At 35.8% G+C, this 20,019-nt stretch overlaps 1 protein-coding gene and 1 pseudogene across 7 annotated transcripts; one reads left to right on the top strand and one right to left on the bottom strand.

Annotated features, from left to right (window-relative positions):
* The first annotated feature begins 4,536 nt into the window (after window positions 1-4,536).
* LOC137733653 (cyclic nucleotide-gated ion channel 1-like) lies at window positions 4,537-12,726 on the top strand (annotated as a pseudogene). The gene is made up of 9 exons (XR_015964250.1): window positions 4,537-4,689; window positions 4,797-4,866; window positions 5,042-5,468; window positions 5,693-5,888; window positions 6,138-6,256; window positions 10,768-10,947; window positions 11,035-11,146; window positions 11,524-11,776; window positions 11,883-12,726. The product of XR_015964250.1 is annotated as a cyclic nucleotide-gated ion channel 1-like (transcript).
* Window positions 12,727-12,892: 166 nt separating this feature from the next.
* LOC137733652 (spermine synthase) lies at window positions 12,893-17,884 on the bottom strand. Of its 6 annotated transcripts, none has more exons than XM_068472798.2 (12): window positions 17,545-17,884; window positions 17,035-17,115; window positions 16,176-16,396; window positions 16,040-16,084; window positions 15,426-15,502; window positions 15,204-15,326; window positions 14,353-14,457; window positions 14,198-14,270; window positions 14,036-14,107; window positions 13,565-13,760; window positions 13,273-13,402; window positions 12,893-13,166 (listed from the first exon to the last, which is right to left on the bottom strand). In XM_068472798.2, the coding sequence occupies exons 3-12, from the start codon at window positions 16,363-16,365 to the stop codon at window positions 13,068-13,070; spliced, it is 1,110 nt and encodes a 369-aa protein (XP_068328899.2). In that variant the 5' UTR covers window positions 16,366-16,396; window positions 17,035-17,115; window positions 17,545-17,884; the 3' UTR covers window positions 12,893-13,067. The 6 variants fall into 6 exon arrangements, with proteins under 6 accessions (XP_068328899.2, XP_068328898.2, XP_068328897.2 ...); XM_068472797.2 differs by having other exon boundaries at window positions 17,604-17,884; XM_068472796.2 differs by having other exon boundaries at window positions 17,692-17,884.
* Between the last annotated feature and the right edge of the window lie 2,135 nt (window positions 17,885-20,019).

The following is a 20,019-nucleotide window of genomic DNA, read 5'->3' as shown; positions in this document are numbered from 1 at the left end:
GTCGTCGTGGACATGAATTTTTTCCAAGAGAATTTTTCCCAGATCGACTCCTTTTTTCCACAAACCATATCACCTTCCCCAATTAATTTTTTCCCCACCCTCCATCCCCAATTATTTTTCCCGACACCCATACCCTCATCCCTTTGCTCTTCCCACCCCTCTTTCCCTCTCAATCTCCCATCCCCAAATTGAAAAATCCAAACAAATAAATAACAAATTTTTACAAGAGAAGCTTACCAAAGGAACCTGGAGGAACCTGGAGAATGAGAGAACTAGAGAAACCTGGAGAACGAGAGAGTGGTTTTCCTGGTTCGGGTATGCGAGAGCGTTGAAGGCAAGAGCTGAAGGAGGGCAATTTTGGATTATTGAAAATTTCATTAAACGCACACTGTTCACCCGTGTTTTTGAAAATAAGCTGTTTTTGGAAGCTGCTATTTGCAGCTTCTGGTCAGCTTCAGGTTTTGGGCTTTTTTTCATCCCCAACTTTGAAATAAAGCTGTTTTTCAAAGTTTACCAAACACCAAAAATCTTCCTAACTTCTTTTCATATCAGCTTTTTTTTTAATCAACACCAAAAATCTTCCTAACTTTTTTTCATATCAGCTTTTTTTTTAATCACTTCAATCTCAGACTGCACCTTAGTCGAGTCTTAAGCTGGGTAGACTTGGAAGAGTGATCTTCGCCTAGAACCCCGCAAAATAAGACTCGGGTCACCCTTGACACCACTGTGGTGCCGGCCGAAGGGTTCTACTAATTTAGAAGAATTTTGGTAGAAGTTAGCCTAAAAAATCGTTAATAATTACCATCTTTGGGTAATAATGCCTCTTTCATAGAGAAAATGTGGAGAACCTCTCGTGTTTGTCCGATATGGGATTCAATGCTCGTTTACTGAAAATGAATGTGTTGGCGACACCTGGCAGGGTGCCAAAATAGGTGTGAAAGAGGATATTCGTCAGATCATTTCGTTCATTGTAAATCGTGCGATCAGTTTTTGTTAGGTACTGTTTGTATTCAATTTTATATAAAAAAAATTATAATGATTTCTGACTGCACGATATATAATAAACGGATGTAATTTGAGAATCCGGTGAGGATCCTCACTCGTGGAAGTTCCATATTGGTAGATCAGGAGCCAATCGTAAGTTGACATGTGGACGAGTCTTTTTCGGGTCAAAGTGTAGATCAGGGTTTAACTTGGTTGCTGGGTGAAACGTCCGGGTGCTGGGTCAACACACGGCCAATCTATTGTGCAGCACTTGGGAGACGTTGCCTTGGTGGAGTCGAACTGGGTCCATGTTCAAGAGTTGGGTAGATAATAGTTGACAGAGGAAGGGCTTGACTTGATCGAACTTTGCCAGCATGTAAGCATGCTGCATGGCAGAGATGGGTTATTTGCAATCACCCAACCTTGCCAAGATGTGAAATATGGAAGGGGTGAGTCTTCTTGACAATCGCTCAACCTTGTCATCACTTGGGTAGGGAGTTGTACGGATTTATATTTTGATACTCAGCCATCCATGACATAAACATATATAATTTTAGAATAATAAGTAATAGATCACGAAGTCTATGTTATACATACTTAGAAAGTTATATTGCTTGAAAAAATGATATAATAAATAGAGGCACAAGGCCTAAGGGAATGAGGCATGTTGTGTATTAACGTCTTTGAATCATGACGAACTAGTTTGCCTATTAAACCTATTTTATGAGATCTCCAATCAGTTAAGTTAGGTTTCCGTTGAGCCGATTCATTCATTGTGTCAAAGTAAGCAACACTTCATATGGCATTCCTTTTTTTTTTTTTTTTCCTTTGAATGAATAGCCATATATGCCACTTAAATATGAATAATCTGCTCATTGTTCAATACAAAACTGAAACAGTACTCTATTTTATTTGGGCAGTAGCTCTTCAGTAAGAGTTTTTACTTTTTATTAACAACTTCATGAATACACATGGGTTTTCTCAACAAAACCTATCAAATCACCCTCAGTGGCCAACCAAATATCAATCTTCTTTTTCCCAAGAAAGAAATATTACATCAGGTCCACGAAGTGGCACACTATGGCCCTTCTAGATTTGCAGAGGATGCAAATTGTTGTGTGGTACACATAGCCTTTGAATGAAATGGTAAGATTTGGAGCAGCTGAAGAAGTATATGCAGGGTTCTTCCATAGAGAGAGGATCTAGAAGTCTTCTCACGTTAATCAGTTCATATCCGCACAAATAGTGCTACCAGCCTATCAAACAATACTTAATTTTTAATGTATTTTCGTTCCATTTTATGTGAAATTGACCAAAATATCTATGGTACGGTGAAAATTATTTTTGACCCCTGTGCTCTGAGACAAGTTGTTTAACAAACTTTTTACTCAAGAACAATCTTTTCACAGTACCACTGTATAATTACTCCTTGTATACAACGACACAGCCGATTCTCAAGGTTTTGGTCGGACTACTTGTTTATTTCTTATTCATGTTCCTCTCCCATTGACTTTGTGGACCATTTACATTAGTATTCGAATAAGAATGCAATATTAGAGCAGTGGCGGATCCAAAATTTTAAACTCGGGGGGTCCCAATTATAAAGATAAAAAAATTTATAGACAAAAATAACATCAAAAATTTAAATATAATACATTTCATTCAAAAATCATATGCAAAACAATATTACAAATTATAAAATCATAATTCCAGCGTCCATTACGAGGTTTCATAAGTTACTAGGGAGCACCTAAGTTATTGATTATCTAATATGAACCACTAAATTTAAAACACCGGTCAATTAAAACTCTCCTCAAACTCCCACTATCTTTCTAACCAAACACACCATTTTTCTCTGTTACTAGTTTCCAAACATTCACCTTCTCTCTCACTAAGAACAAAACTGCCATACCTCCACCAATCACCTCCCTCCCCATTTTCCCGAAGCCATGGTAGCTTCACCCCCAAATTTCACCAACCCATGACAGATCATATTCTTACTAACATTATGAAGGAAATTTCACCCATAAGAAAAATTATCAAGATGGTTGAAATAATTTGGGGAAATTTGGGCTTATGTACTGCCCCCGCCAAACGACAGAGAAAGGTTGGAGGACAAGTGGGTGGCACCAACGGATGAGACCATGGCAGAAGCAAGGAGGAGACAGGCAGGAAGGGTTCCTATTTTCTTTCTTCTTCGTGCGCGGTCATCTTCTCTGAGAAGAAGACAGCCACTGCAACTTGCAACCTACAACCTGCACAGACCTCATGCTCGAGTACAAGGGATCCCCATAAAATTTATAACTAGAATTTAGGATCGCCGACGAGTCCTGGGACCTTCCAAGTCCCTATGTGGATCCGTCCTTGTATTAAAGCTAAAAAAACTAATTAGATCGGTATCATAACATAATTAATGTACCAACCTGGTGTATCCCAAGCTTACAACATATTATGCCTAAAAAATATATAATGAGTATTTAGTATTTGGTAAATTGGTATGTGCCAAAGAAAAAAAAAGTGCTCGTTGATTAATTGGAATTTGATCAACAGTTATAGGGATATAATTGGATATATCAAATGATATATGGGGCAAATGATCCTCTACTATAGTGGTGGAGATAAGTGTTGTCATAGCATCACAGCGTGAGTTCAAATTTCGTCGGTTCTCTAATTTAACATCTAAAATAACACACCTATCGTTGGACCAAAAAAATAATATATGGGTAAGGGTTATAGGGATCATAGATGGGTTGATAACCTAATATGTTTTTGCTACAGTGTAATATATTCTCTTTTAAGAAAGGAGAGCTGATAGATGGATGTGTGTGCGCACGCTATGTGTGCCTCCTTCTAGGAAATTTGAATAATATTACAACTTGAGCTAGAGGTTCATTCGTTTTGTATATCTTTCAATTATTGATTCCTCTCTATTCTTTTAAGAGTTTAGTCAAAAAGAGCAGCTAGATTAAGTTTGTCTCTAAATGGGGAAAAAAAAACAAGTATATCAAGCAACTTGATAGCGTCGTTTGGAACTACAAGTTGAACTTAAATTAAATTAAATGAAGCAGGAAGATTAGGAGAATATTTGGAAAAGACTTGGACTAGTTCTTCGTCAACGAATATGTACAAACCATTCATGGTTAAATAAAGACTTACACAAGTTCTTCGTCAACGACCATGTACAAACCATTAATGGTTAAATAAAGACGTACACAAGTTCTTCGTCAACGACTATATTCTCTTTTAAGAAAGAAGAGCTGATAGATGGGTGTGTGTGCGCGCGCGTGTGTGTATATATATATATATATATATATATGTGCGCGCACGCGCGCCTCCTTCTAGGAAATTTGAATAATATTACAACTTGAGCTAGAGGTTCATTCGTTTTGTATATCTTTCAATTATTGATTCCTCATTATTCTTTTAAGAGTTTAGTCAAAAAAGCAGCTAGATTAAGTTTATCTCTAAATGGGGAAAAAAAACAAGCATATCAAGCAACTTGATAGCGTCGATTGGAACTACAAGTTGAACTTAAATTAAATTAAATGAAGCAGGAAGATTAGGAGAATATTTGGAAAAGACTTGGACAAGTTCTTCGTCAACGACTATGTACATTGTGCTAATAAAATTGAATCCGACACAATTTTCTCTTCCACATTGCCAATCATTTGTTTCCAAAGAAAACCCCTGTTATCTTTCTAGCTTGTAAGTTCATCAATACATTATACATACCGCTATCAGTATTAGTTCATGCTTTCTTTCCCAAAGAAGTAAATTACTCTACCTGTTCATATATTCTTTCAATTTTTCAGGACAATCGGTCGAACGTAAACAGTGTCCAATGATGCATGTCACGAATAATGAGTTCACCATTCAATTCAGGTTAGTTTCTCTCAAAAAGAAAGGAAGTACGCTCTGAAACGTATTTCATAATTTAGAAAAATGATTTCCACACACTTTTGTTCTCCTTTTTGCATTTTTTTTTGTTCTTCTGGATCTTCAAAGTTATGGCACAAATTCGTGTTTTCCCCTTTTCTGATTTGCATTTTCTTCTCAGCGAAAGACCTTACAATCCCAACAGACCTAACCTGCAACCTGGAGGAGCTTCACCTGGTAAAAAATTTAAAAGGCCAAAAGTGGATCGACTTCTTGCAAATATTCCACCGTGGAACAAAATATTTGTAATTTCATGTGTGATTGCTGTGTCACTGGACCCTTTGTTCTTTTACATTCCATTCATCGATGAAGACAAGAAGTGCCTTGGAATGGACAAAAAGCTGAAGAATGTAACTCTTATTTTGCGACCGCTCACAGATCTCATTTTCGTAGTGCATATTATTCATCAAATTCGTCAGGCCATTAAATCTGTCAACTCACAAGAAATGGAAAATGCCGGTTGGGAATCGAAAGCTATGGCAGCAGCCAGGAAGTTGTCTTGGCGCTCGATGGTTACTGACATTCTTGCAGTTCTTCCCATCCCACAAGTATGACAATGAGAATTAAAGCTTGATCAATTTTTTAGATGTTGTTATTTGAACTCCAGAAAAATCGTTCTGCACTCAAACCAAGTTCTTTTTCTCTCTTATATTTACATGTTTAAAGTACAGAATGTCTTTTATGGAGCGCTAATAACTTTCTAATGTTTTTTGTGAATTATATGATTAGCTTGAAGTTTAACTAGCTTTGTTTGTTTGTTTGTTTTGCCCAGGTGCTGTTAGTAGGTGTTTTGCTTCAAAATGAGAGGCTCTGGATATTTGGAGAAAAGAAAGGTTCTAAATTTTTTTCTTCTTGCCCAATATCTTCCAAGGATTTATCGAATTCACCTATCCTCTAACAACCTTTCACGAACTGGAATATGGGCCAAAGGTGCATTCAATTTTTTCCTTTACATCCTCGCAAGTCATGTAAGTTTCTTTTTCATTGTCAATTTTACTCCTATTTTAGTCTTCTAAATTTCATTATGTCGTTTAATTCCAAAAATAATTTAGTCCTATTTATCATCCTATTCACCTTACCATTGGACTAACTCGAGCAGTAATTCACTTTAGTCTTAGTTTGGCAAAACTAGCTTTTGTTTGACTTAAACATTTGTACTAATTAAGGATTTACCCTTAATTTTACGATATGAAATTAATTAGCTTCTTGTTTTTTAGGTACTCGGAGCTTTTTGGTACTTTTTTTCTATACAACGAGAGACATCATGTTGGCATCGGGCATGCAAAAACCCTAGTATGGGATGCATGAGTAGTACTTTTTTCTGTGACAATAGTACCACTAGTAAAAAAAACACTTTGCGCGACGTAGGTACTTTCGTCGCGCAAAGTAAAAAATCGTTGCCTAAGGGTTTGCGTGACGCAACCTTCGTCGCGCGTTAATCGTCGCGCAAAGTCTGAGACGCTAGGGTTTGCGCGACGCTCCACGGCGTGCGTCGCGCAAAGTGCGTTTGCGCGACCAACGGAGTGCGTCGCGCAAATCCACTTTGCACGACCTACTTTGTGCGTCGCGCAAAGTGAGTTTGCGCGACGCACGCCGTAGCCGCGCAAACCCACTTTGCACGACCAACGAAGGCGTCACGCAAACTCACTTTGCGCGACGTACACATGGGTCACGCAAAGTGGGTTTGTGCGACAGAGCCATGTGTCGTGCAAAGTGATTGGTCGTGCAAAGTGGGGAGTAGTTTTGGTCAAACTTTTTTTTTTTTTTTAATTTTTGATAAATATTGTAATTAAATTCGAAAGAATAATTAATTAACCAAGCAAAAGTATTTAGTTATAAAATATATGAAAATGTACATACAATTTCTTCCTTTGAAATTCAAATTTTTTTTTTACATAAACCCCACTATAATATATTTTTCTAACAAATGTGGTTTGATGTTATACGTATACAAGATGGAATTCATTCTTTGTAAATATTTTAAATTGAAGATCAAATTCACATCCACTTGTGTAAATATTTTAAATTGAAGATCGAATTCATTCATTGTATTCATATAGGGTCAAGGAGTGTAGTTATAAAAAATCATCAAAATCGGAGTTAAAATAACCGTTAAATCGTGATTTTTCGTTTATAACCGTTGAAAAGCTTTGTCCCGTTACTTGATCTCTGAATGTTTTTTTTTTGTGATTTTTTGCTGATGTGATCTCCAAGCATATACAAACAATTTTGACGGTTTGGATCGTTGAAATTAGTTTTGGAGAATTCGTAAAATGATAGATTGACTAACACTTAGAGTTTATTTATACTAACATAAGATTTTGTGGTATCCACTTGTGTAAATATTTTAAATTGAAGATCGAATGCATTCATTGTATTCATATAGGGTCAAGGAGTGTAGTTATAAAAAATCATCAAAATCGGAGTTAAAATAACCGTTAAATCGTGATTTTTCGTTTCTAACCGTTGAAAAGCTTTGTCCCGTTACTTGATCTTTGAATGTTTTTTTTGTGATTTTTTGCTGATTTGATCTCCAAGCATATACAAACAATTTTGACGGTTTGGATCGTTAAAATTAGTTTTGGAGAATTCGTAAAACGATAGATTGACTAACACTTAAAGTTTATTTATACTTTCATTAAGTATAACATAAGATTTTGTGGTATCCACTTGTGTAAATATTTTAAATTGAAGATCGAATTCATTCATTGTATTCATATAGGGTCAATGAGTGTAGTTATAAAAAATCATCAAAATCGGAGTTAAAATAACCGTTAAATCGTGATTTTTCGTTTATAACCGTTGAAAAGCTTTGTCCCGTTACTTGATCTCTGAATGTTTTTTTTTTGTGAATTTTTGCTGATGTGATCTCCAAGCATATACAAACAATTTTGACGGTTTGGATCGTTGAAATTAGTTTTGGAGAATTCGTAAAACGATAGATTGACTAACACTTAGAGTTTATTTATACTAACATAAGATTTTGTGGTATCCACTTGTGTAAATATTTTAAATTGAAGATCGAATGCATTCATTGTATTCATATAGGGTCAAGGAGTGTAGTTATAAAAAATCATCAAAATCGGAGTTAAAATAACCGTTAAATCGTGATTTTTCGTTTCTAACCGTTGAAAAGCTTTGTCCCGTTACTTGATCTTTGAATGTTTTTTTTGTGATTTTTTGCTGATTTGATCTCCAAGCATATACAAACAATTTTGACGGTTTGGATCGTTAAAATTAGTTTTGGAGAATTCGTAAAACGATAGATTGACTAACACTTAAAGTTTATTTATACTTTCATTAAGTATAACATAAGATTTTGTGGTATCCACTTGTGTAAATATTTTAAATTGAAGATCGAATTCATTCATTGTATTCATATAGGGTCAATGAGTGTAGTTATAAAAAATCATCAAAATCGGAGTTAAAATAACCGTTAAATCGTGATTTTTCGTTTATAACCGTTGAAAAGCTTTGTCCCGTTACTTGATCTCTGAATGTTTTTTTTTTGTGAATTTTTGCTGATGTGATCTCCAAGCATATACAAACAATTTTGACGGTTTGGATCGTTGAAATTAGTTTTGGAGAATTCGTAAAACGATAGATTGACTAACACTTAGAGTTTATTTATACTAACATAAGATTTTGTGGTATCCACTTGTGTAAATATTTTAAATTGAAGATCGAATTCATTCATTGTATTCATATAGGGTCAAGGAGTGTAGTTATAAAAAATCATCAAAATCGGAGTTAAAATAACCGTTAAATCGTGATTTTTCGTTTATAACCGTTGAAAAGCTTTGTCCCGTTACTTGATCTCTGAATGTTTTTTTTTTCTGAATTTTTGTTGTTGTGATCTCCAAGCATATACAAACAATTTTGACGGTTTGGATCGTTGAAATTAGTTTTGGAGAATTCGTAAAACGATAGATTGACTAACACTTAGAGTTTATTTATACTAACATAAGATTTTGTGGTATCCACTTGTGTAAATATTTTAAATTGAAGATCGAATTCATTCATTGTATTCATATAGGGTCAAAGAGTGTAGTTATAAAAAATCATCAAAATCGGAGTTAAAATAACCGTTAAATCGTGATTTTTCGTTTATAACCGTTGAAAAGCTTTGTCCCGTTACTTGATCTCTGAATGTTTATTTTTTATGATTTTTTGTTGATGTGATCTCCAAGCATATACAAACAAGTTTGACGGTTGGGATCGTTGAAATTAGTTTTGGAGAATTCGTATGCCATCAATCAAGTTCCGTGTGTGTGTGTGTATATATATATATATTTATTAAGTAGATTTAAATCTATTTATTTTGTACGTATAAATTATAATTGACTGGTACACGGAATAGTACATACATCACGTGTCACGCGTGTCATTATAAAAATAGTGAGATATGTCATGACAGTAATGTGTGTGATAAAAAGTTAATAACTTAAAAAAAAAAAAAAAAAATTTCTCACCACTTCTATTAATTTTCATTTTTCCCTCTCTTTTTTGTTTCCTTTTCAACTTTTTCTTATCATTTTCACTTTTCCCTCCAACATCTTTCCCTAATTCCCTCACTTTTTTGTTTCATTTTCAACTTTTCTTAACATTTTCATTTTCCCTCCATTTTTTTTTTCAAAAAGGGCGGCAAGTTGGCAACGGCAAGAAATTCATTATTGAAATTTGAATGGAAACAAATCACATCAAATTTCAATGGATGCAATGCAATGCATCATATTCATGCATATTAAATTATTAATTCATAATTATTATAGTTTTTATAAAATTTAATATATATATATATATATAATTATTATAGATAGACTTAATATTTTGGGGGTAATTATTATAACGATGGCGCGTGAACGAATGTGTCATGGGTGGTAATTCATATAACAAGACATACTCGAGGCCAAGGCACGGTACGGGACGTGCGAGGCTTGTGTGTTTTGGTGTGTGGATTAACAAGAACGGATGCGGGAATGATGGAACATTCATGCATAGAGAAACGGGAATGATGGAACATTCATGCATAGAGAAACAAAAAATGAGAAATTTGCCGCACCCATCATATTCCGTCTTAATTTTCTGTTTAAAAGTTGTAAAGGTACCCTAAACTCCCGCACTGGTAACACGAATATTGAGCAAGGTCAATAACATCATCACTTAAAATTTTGATGATTTTTCTACTAGTTCTACAGTTTACCCTCCATACAAAATTAGCAAGGTCAATAAGTAAAATCTTGAGTATAACCAAAAGTATATTCTCTCTATCAGATATGCCCTTGTTACGCGGTAGAGAGTCAATGACTGGGTCAACGAAATTTCCTGCCTATTTGCAGTTTCTGCCTCCCAAACTGATTAAGTGGAGTAGGAAAAGTCGTTGACTTTGCGCGACGCACTTGCACATGCGTCGCGCAAACCTGTTTTGCGCGACGCCAGTCTTGTCGCGCAAAGTCAACTTTGCGCGACGCAAGTGTACGTACGTCGCGCAAAACCACTTTGCGCAACGCATGTGCACATGCGTCGCGCAAAGTTGGAAAAAAAGCGGTAAAACATTCTTTGTTTGGCGCCAAGATATTGCGCGACGTACAAAATGTCGCGCAAACGGCATTTGCGCGACGGTACTTTGCGCGACGGTACATTTCGTCGCGCAAAGTATGTTTGCGTGACGCACAAGTTCCTGGGTCGCGCAAAAGTATGTTTGCGTGACGCACAAGTTCCTGGGTCGCGCAAAGGCTGTTTGCGCGACGCTTTGTCTTTTAGGTCGCGCAAACATACTTTGCGCGACGAAATTTGGTGCGTCGCGCAAGATTCCGTCGCGCAAACATGTTTTTCTACTAGTAGTACTACCCCAAGAATCATTGCATTATCTCTGAATGAATCTTGTCCCATAAATGTTACTGCAAATACTACACCACCGTTTGATTTTGGAATATTTCTTGATTCCCTTCAATCTGGAAACACGGCGTCGTTGGATTTTCCGAGCAAGTTCTTCTACTCGTTTTGGTGGGGATTGCGAAATTTAAGGTTGGCAATTCATCAACAACGAATTATGTAAACATTTATCTTATTTTGTCACATTTCTTGATCATTCTTTGAATAAATTTTTTGCAGCAACTTTGGCACAAATCTGACAACAAGTACTTATGTGTGGGAAAACTTGTTTGCAATTCTTATTTCTATCATTGGATTACTCCTATTTTTATATCTCCTAGGAAATGTACAGGTTGATATTAAATTTCTGGGTTTATTTATAAGTGCTTTTAAAATGACTGAAAGTGTTTTTAGAAAAAAAAAAATTATTTTTGGTGCTTTCTGGAGGAAGCAACAGTTATATGCTTTTTCCACAAAGCACTTCAAGTGTTTTTCCAATATTCACTTGCTTTTTACCAAGATAGGTTCCAAAAATATTTTCACTAAAAGTCTTTCAGTCATTTTAAAAACACTCGCTCTGTTGTTTTTCCTTAAAATTTTCATTTAATGTCCTTCTTAATTAGGGTTTATTTTCAATGTGTAGTGTGACAACATGTGTATCAGTTTTTTATTTTTGGTGTTTAAATAGAATTACCAATAACAAGTATTTGTTGTGTGACGTACATACAGACGTTTATGCAATTGGCAACTACAGAGTCGGAGGAGATAAGACGGAAGATTAAGATGAAAGAGCGACAAATAGAAGAGTGGATGGTGAAAAATGATCTCCCAGAAGATTTGAAAAAAGAGATCAAGAAAAACATAAAACAAAAACTGAAAGAAAACAAAGATGCTGATCTGGAGAATCTGTTCTCCATTCTTCCTTGGTACACCAAGAAACCCCTAAAGCGTTTTCTCTTCATGAGTACCCTAAGGACAGTATGTGCAACCTCAACCCCTCTTATATCTTTACATGATTAATAATCTATGTGATGCGATTAATTAGATATGATTAAGCTAATATGCATGCATGCATATAACATGTATAGTACCAACGCTCAAAGAAATGGATGAAAAAGTGTTGAAAATGATCTGCGACTATCTGAAGCCAGTGTTGTACGACGAGAATAGCTTCGTTATTCAAACAGGAGAATTTCTCGATTGGATGATCTTCGTTACGGAAGGGTTTATTTAGACTTATGTGGGCGGTGATCAGAGTCGATATGGTGGTGGATCATCATCGGGTTCTCAATCCTCGTCAATGCCAACCAACACGTTTAAGAAAGGCTTGTTCTACGGCGAAAAGCTTCTCTACTGGGCATCATCTCCGTCCCATCTTCCTATCTCCGCCCAAACCGTCCAATGCCATACAAAAGTCGAAGCTTTTGTTCTTATGGCCAAGGACTTGACAAGTATAGTCTCCAAATGCTCCAAATGTGCATTGTGGCGGGATTCAAACAACATGAACCACAGTAGCAACAACAACAATATTAACGTTACTCATCATGGACAGCCCTTACTGAGTGGCATCGAGAGCTCTACAAGCTCGACGCCAAGAATCCGGTATCTCAAACCTGATGTACGCCCCCATTAGTCCTCCTGCACGTCCCATGTCCATGTACCTTATGAACAACTGTTCACGATTGTAGTTGCAGTTTTTTAGCGTTCTCTTTCTCCTGTTTTGGTCAACGTGGCATGTCTTTGAATTCTCTCATGGCATTGTTTAATGGGAGGAACAGAAAGGTCTAATATGGCCCATTGGGCCTGGTTTAAACATATAGATTACAAGAAAGTGGGTTTCGTTGTAAGTCGGCCCATTGGACCTATGAGGAAATAGTTTTTGTTTTGATGGACGGCACTTAATCTATCATAATCCAAACTAATTTTCCCACACACCGTTACAACTTGGACTAACCCTAAACGTGAATCCAAAAGTCGTTATGTTATTAGCGCACTAAAATAGTATTAGAACGCAAAATTATTATTCAAACCTAAACCCTAAGCCCTGAACACCTACCTGAGAAAATCGGAATTTTGAGTATAAAGTATAAAACCATAATTTAAAGTCGGATACATAATTATTTGATCGCCATAGTAAAATTTCCAATAACATTAATGTCAAATGTCCATATCATCCACAATTATTGAAATCCAACCAATGCCTCTAAAGGAAGAGCTTACCTATTTTCTAGTTTTCCATTTGCTACTCAAGCAACCGTTGTCTCTCCTAATAACTACTTCTCGCCGATTTGTCCTGCCGGCGTTGAAGATTCACGTAGCGCACTCACCTCCCTTCTCAAGAAAGCAGGCAACGCAAAGGCAGCTGAGTGCATCTGCCAAACAAACAATTATTTTGCTTTACAAGTATATCTAAAGCAAACGAAAAAGATGCAAATACAGCAGATTGCTATGTAAGCTGAATCAGGAAATGACTCCTACCTCGGAGTTATAGAACTTGAGTTCTCTCTTATGTTTGAGAGCTCCTTCTAACTTCTCAATAGAATTGACGGGGTTTTTGAAATCAACGGGAGGCCCCGCTGTCGAGCACAACAGAAAACCTATCACACCACTGCATGACAAGTAATCTCACAAGTAAGAATGATTTCATTATATCAATACAACTTCACACGGAAGCTCAAGACTTCTTTTCTATGCTAAAAACTTGTAAATATATGTAAAGGTTGAGAGTGAGAGAGTAGATTAATGCGAGGAAAGGAAACTGCAGTGTTACCTTGGATACGTGGGAACACTCGCCCAAGCATATTCGACAGACCCCTTGAATGTTTGATGGCAAACAGAGATCATATCTTGAATAAGATGTGTATGGAGCCACATGCTCTCTGCCATGTTACAGAGAACACCACCAGGCCTTAATGCTCTAGCTATTGTCTCAAAAAATGGCTTCTCTACAAGCTCTTGGGCGGGACCTGCATCCAAAGGAAACCGTACATTTAAGCACTAGATTTAGAAACCTTGTTATGAAAAGTCTTTACATTGCATATCGAGATCAAGCAAGGGAGATACGGAGGAGGGGGGCACAGAAAAGAAAGTAACCAGAAACAAACATGTCATCTGTAATATTTATACGAAAACCACAGCAGACAAAGACATCTTTAGATGCTCACAAATCAATTCAACAATAATTTGAAGTCAGCCAGCCAATAAGTGCACGGCAAAACTATTGTAAAAATAAAAAACATACCAACAGGGTCTGACGAATCAACAATTACAGCATCGTACTTCCCTTCAGGTGCAAGCCTTAAGAATTCAGTAGCTGTCATGGATTCAATATGAGATATAATCCAAATACAAAGTCAATTTGACATTAACAATTTAATCAACAAATAGTAAGTATTAAACCTACCATCAGCGATGTGAAGGTGGACGCGAGGGTCCTGAAATCCAACAGCTAACTGAGGAAAAAACTTCGTGGACACCTACAAAAAGCCAAACAAAAGAAATTAGTTAGTCATCTCATATTCTTAACATAAAATACATGGAGGACCTTACACCACTTACATCAATAACCATCTTATCTATCTCACATATATCAATATGCTCAACAGAAGGATGGCGAGAAACCTCCCTAAGAACCGCACCATCACCACCGCCAACAACCAGAACCTGCACAAAAAATCATATAAGGCGATATAAGAAAACAAAAACAAATATATGAAGGCAAAATGCTTCTCATTTCCAGCACAAAAGTAAATCAAACTGCAATCACCAGGCTGTCACCAAGTCAAATTATTATAAGGATGTGGGTTTTGAATTCATACTAACACTATTTCACATTCGATGCCCTATTCTTTGCCGAACAAGGAAACTGGTTCACAGAGCAAATGGTCATCTACAGGATAACTGCTGCCAAATCCACTCGCAGTGTGACAGAGTAATACCATTGTGCAGATATGGCTACAAAATCATTGCATCCAAGTCCAGCCAACATGAGGTAGATAGCTACAATTTTAAGAGCCAAACACTATATCTGATGCCTGGCTCATAAGTCATAACTAACAAGGGATCCCAAAATGTATAGATAACCTTTACAATTCATAGTAAGGTCAGCAACATGACCATGAGCTCACCTATTCGGGTTCAGTTGACCATTACCATCTTAAGCTTCCCATACAATACCCACTGAAACTACTGAATAACACCAGAACATGCAAAAGAAAAGTGCATGAAGAACATTCAAACTCTATTCAAATCCCAGATAAATTACTTTACTTTTGGAAATAAACGCTAAAAATTGATCTTAATCTAGTTATACGATCTATTCTCATGGTCATGGGTGATTGTTTGATCAAGAGATTCAGACCTTAAACACGCACAACAAAAAACACAAGGGATGGATCATGTAAAATTACTGTCTTGGGGGAGGTAATTGAACAAAGAGGTAGATGTGCTATCATCTCCTGGTATGCACATTCATCTTTCTCACTCAGCTGGACAAGGCCATCAAGAACAAGCACTTTTCCATATATTGAGGACTGCATAAAAAGGAATTCACGTCATAAATAAGAACAAAAGAAGGAACACAAGGTAGATAAACAACCAAATTCAACTGTCTTAACACAAAAATGACCAACCTCAAACACCAAAATCTCTTGGAACTCTGATTTTCCCCTATACAGAATATTTTCTACTTTCAGTGAATGAGCTTCACCTGAAAAAATAATAATAATAATAATAAAAACAAAAATGAAAGCCATCAAACACAACTAGATGCACGGAAACTATTTCAAGTTAGAGGTGCGAAATTTCAAAAAGGAGTATCTTTATTGGAAGCGAAAAAGTTTAAAGAAGCACTACTTTAAATGGTGAGAAAAAGAAAGAAGAAGACAACAATTACCAAAAGCTTCAACAAGTTACCAAATGAAATTCAGACCATGGAGTTGCCAATACAAGATATCGATGAAACGAAAACAGCTACTCCGTTCCTTTTATCTTTCCTCATTACATGAAAACATTGTAAATTTGACAAGGGGTTCCTCTAATGGACAAGTTTTCCTAAAGTAATACTGAGAAAGAAAGATCACAAAATAAGCAAGAGATCATGACCAGCAATAAAACTTAGCAACCTCAGTCAAGAACACAATAAAGGGATCTTGATCCAGACGTCAAAAATGAAACATGCGCTGTGTGGTATATAAAAAAACTACAATTGAGAACATGAAATGTGTGGATGCGTACAAGTACATACCTGACCACATCGGATTGTTGAAATAAAGCTTTTTACAAGCCTTCTCTGCAATTACAAAAAATAAAAGAAAGTTTCAAATTATACAAACAACCAACAAGAAGTCCATTTACAAAGGTGAAAAATCATAGATAATGACCAGAGCGAGACTGGGATTCTGAGAACCACCCAGAAACAACAGTAGGATGACATTTTGCCTCCGGCTCAGGGATAGAAGCCCTAGCCTTCAAGCAACAAGAAGGGATGGCCTTCTCCGAACCACTCCCGTTACTCGCCTTCCCATCCATAGTCTTCTGGCATTCCAAACCTCTTCCTGCGCCTCCCTCCATATATTATCTTTTTCTTATCCGTCTCCAGTCTCTAACAATCAATACATACTCATAAGTAACATATAGCGGAAAAAACACATTCGCAATGAAAACCATCTTCAAGAATTAAAAAAGGATTCTTCTGTCACAGCACAAACGCACTCATGTTGCACAAAGTTAAAGCATCTGTCTTGAACAATCAGATTAAAACAAACAATGTTAAAACAAATGGCATACCAGAAGAACTATCACAAAAACTATTCCAAGCTTAAAGGGTTTAAGCTAAAGCATCAGGAATTAAAAAAATGTAAAGTTTAAAACTTTTTGTTTAAGTAAGCTTGATTTGCACATAGAATCTTCCTATTAAAGCAGTAAGGATTTGACTTAAGTCAACATCCACAATCAATGCAAGATCTTTTCCAAACTAAATCACATCACAAAATTCACAACACAAGCTATTAATCTACTAATTAAATCATGAATTTCTATCACACACCACCACAAAGAACGAAAGAATCATCTGAAGCTATTTAATTTATGTACTGGGTCCCAAATAATTTTTTTATTACCACGAAGCCTTGGCGGAAAACCGAGAATAGTGCGTTCTAGATTCATGCAGCCGACTCCAGATTCTATTGCATTAAAAAAGAACTAAATTTCTGAATAGTACCAGACTAGTTCCAGCATTACCTCAGCAACAACGACCACAACTTATTATTTTTAAATTTTCCAGTCAAACGCCGCAGAGTAAAGTCCTAACCACCGTCAGACCTAACACCGAATAAAGAAAGTATTACCCACCCAGAGAATCCCAAAAACTTCAGAAATCAGGTCCTCTGTACCAACAAGTACCAAAAGCAAAAGAAGGGAAATTAAAAGATAAATGAATTAAATTGATATATTCATTGTTGTTTTCTCTCCTGAAATTCTGTTTGGCTGCTGAGAAACCTTTCGAGCAAAAGGAAAAAAAGGCCTACGTTTCATTTGTTTCAGCAATCAACAGAAAGTAAAAGTTTTTTTTCCATTTCTCGGCCACAACTTTCCCGGGAAACAACAAAAGCCTAGGGTTTTAAGCCATTAGCAAAAGAGGGTTCCCAAAAGCGAAGGCCGAGAGGGTGAGAATATCACTCTGCTTATGCAAAATTAGGAAAACTAATAAAAAAATAAAAAATGGGAAAATTAAGATCAAAAGAAACCCACATTTTTCTACAAAACTTGCAGAGCGGCAGAGATTAAATAGAAAGAATGAGGGAACGTACAGCAGGTCGTTGAGACGTAGAGAGAGAAGCAGAAACCAGAGATATATATTTAGAGAGAGAGAGAGAGAACGAGAAGGGTTGTTCTTGCCTGGGGTTGATCACAAATTGGGTTTTCGTGACGATTCAAGTGAGCGGGAAACGAAAATTAGCACAAACTGTTTTTATAGCCACACTCGCACTCTCGCTCTCTCTCTCTCTCAGAAGTCTGTCGATAAATCTTTGCTCTGCCTCCTTCTGGTTCTCTCTGCTAACTTCGGTGTGCACGAGGACGCCGACAGAGACCAAGTATTTATACTACTTTTTCTTTATTATTCTTTAAAAAAATATTATTTTTCTTTTTTGAAATTACAAAATTTGCAGGTGATGCTTCCATGTGTCGTATGTGGTACGTAAAGAACTTTAACTTAAAAAAATTGTGTTCGAATTACAGTCATAGACTTTTTTACTTATGATTAAAACTGTTAATATTATAAATTGCTCTGTAAAGATGAATAAAAAATAAAGTTATTTAGTCGACTAATTATAGCAAATACATAAACAATTCATAATGCTTCTGCCAATTTTATTCCTATGTTTAAAACAATTCAACCACCAAATGGCCTAATTTTAATCGATTTTTTACAAATGCTATCTTTATAGAGCTATATATAATATGAACAGTTTTTATCATAAGAGAAATGCCTACTCTTCAAGTAGCGAAATAGTATTCATACAAAAATATAATCTCTCTAATATTTTCAATGTTATAATACAAATCTAACAATTCAAATCGTTTATTATTAAATTTACCATTTCAATATCATAAAATCGAAAATCGTATCTTCATCAATATGTATCAAATATACGAAGAATCCATTTATAAGAATCTTAATCATCTTTTTTGGCCTCTCAATCTGGACTAGGGACCTTATGTCCTTTGTAAGGTTTGTTTAACTTTTCAGAGTTTATCTGCAACTCTCTAACATGTGACGTTTCTTCAAATCCTCCCAATTTAACCTTCAACAAGTTTAGCTTAGTTTCAACTTTCAAGTCCTATTTCTTACGCGGTCGGTGTGAGGAGTGAAAACGTCAAGTTCGGTTTTGAACATACTACCAAATTCACACAAAATCTTTCTTTCATCATGTGGTTCTGGTGTCGACTGAAGGAAATGATTTAATATGGAGATCGGCGTGAGTTTTACTAAAAAGTTAAATAGTCGATTAATTTAGTACGTAGATGGAGTTTTACCTCAGTAGCGAAAGATAATATTGATTAATATATATTGGTACGGATTCGATCCCTTTTGATTCTCTTTTCCTTTAATATTTAATAATTTAACTCACTAAATGTCCAAAAAAATGAAAATATACAAAAGGATGTCCAAATAAATGTAATTAATTTTTGTTGTGATCTTTTTTTTTTTTTTTGAACACACGATGTTATCTACACAAAGAGGGAAGGGGAGTAGGCTTAGCCTCACAATGTCCTAGCAATAATATGGTACAAATTCGCTTTTGGCGAGAATTGAACCTAAGACCTCTCACTTACTAGTGAAGAGGAATATTACTAGACTGTAATACTAAATGACAATTTGTGTTGCGATCTTTAAAAGACGATTAAGAACTAAACAATTTCGACTACAAAGTTTGTACACTAAAAAACATTGGTCGCAACTAGTTGAACAACAATCGCAGTTATATAATGAAGCTAGAATTGCACATATGAGAAATGTTAAGGAGACTCTCTTATAAATGAGACTCTCCATGGACTCTCTGCAACTTCATGTTTTTGGCATAATGTTGGCATGAAAATTAACGTTAAACTGTGAGGTAAGAGGGTTCATAGAGAGTAATCTCCTTAGCATTTCTCTTGCATATATATTTTGGCACATCATAGCCATTTTATCCAATTTTATTGAAACGACAGAGCGGGAAAATAGGTCAAATCGTGATTCTCATTACTCACAAATGGCTAAATTTTGTGCGCTAATTCTCATTTGATTAGCGAATGATGTTGATTGTTCATTGACTAATCACGTTTTTCCTCTCGTGGAATGTCATAATCTTATCTTTCCCACACGTAATTTTCTCAAATTTTTTAGTGATAAATCATAAAACTGTACTTTTTGTTTAAATCAAAACAATACTTAATTATAGGGTAAAAGATATTGGTGGACAACATGTTGCTCTTGCATAATTTGCTAAGTTTGGTCTTCTTTTCCTCTAATTTGACAAAGTGCTTAGTTACACCACAAGTTGCTCAATCGTGTGCGTGTTGCATAATAACAAAAATATTGATCATCTGCCCTCTTATTAGTTAGAAGTTAGATTTAATGGTAGTTAGCAATTGTTTTATACATAATTAGGATTTCTTTATGCATGGCGTCAAGTCTTTCTTAAAGAGATAAGTGTTGTGCAAATCTCATTATTGACATTG

Source organism: Pyrus communis, chromosome 7 (genome assembly GCF_041283825.1).
Source record: "Pyrus communis isolate YQ-2024b chromosome 7, ASM4128382v1, whole genome shotgun sequence".
NCBI classification, from domain to species: Eukaryota; Viridiplantae; Streptophyta; class Magnoliopsida; order Rosales; family Rosaceae; genus Pyrus; species Pyrus communis.
Note: the sequence above shows the minus strand (reverse complement) of the source record. Positions and strands in the feature narration are given on the sequence as shown.

Bases quoted from the DNA above. Each gene is read 5' to 3' on its own strand.
- LOC137733652 (XM_068472798.2), bottom strand. From the start codon at position 16,365: ATGGAGGGAGGCGCAGGAAGAGGTTTGGAATGCCAGAAGACTATGGAT. The intron at 15,503-16,039 runs GTATGTACTTGT...TTATTTTTTCAG, and splicing joins CAACAATCCGATGTGGTCAG to GTGAAGCTCATTCACTGAAA. The intron at 14,458-15,203 runs GTAATTTTACAT...TTTTTTGTGCAG, and splicing joins CAATTACCTCCCCCAAGACA to GTTCTGGTTGTTGGCGGTGG.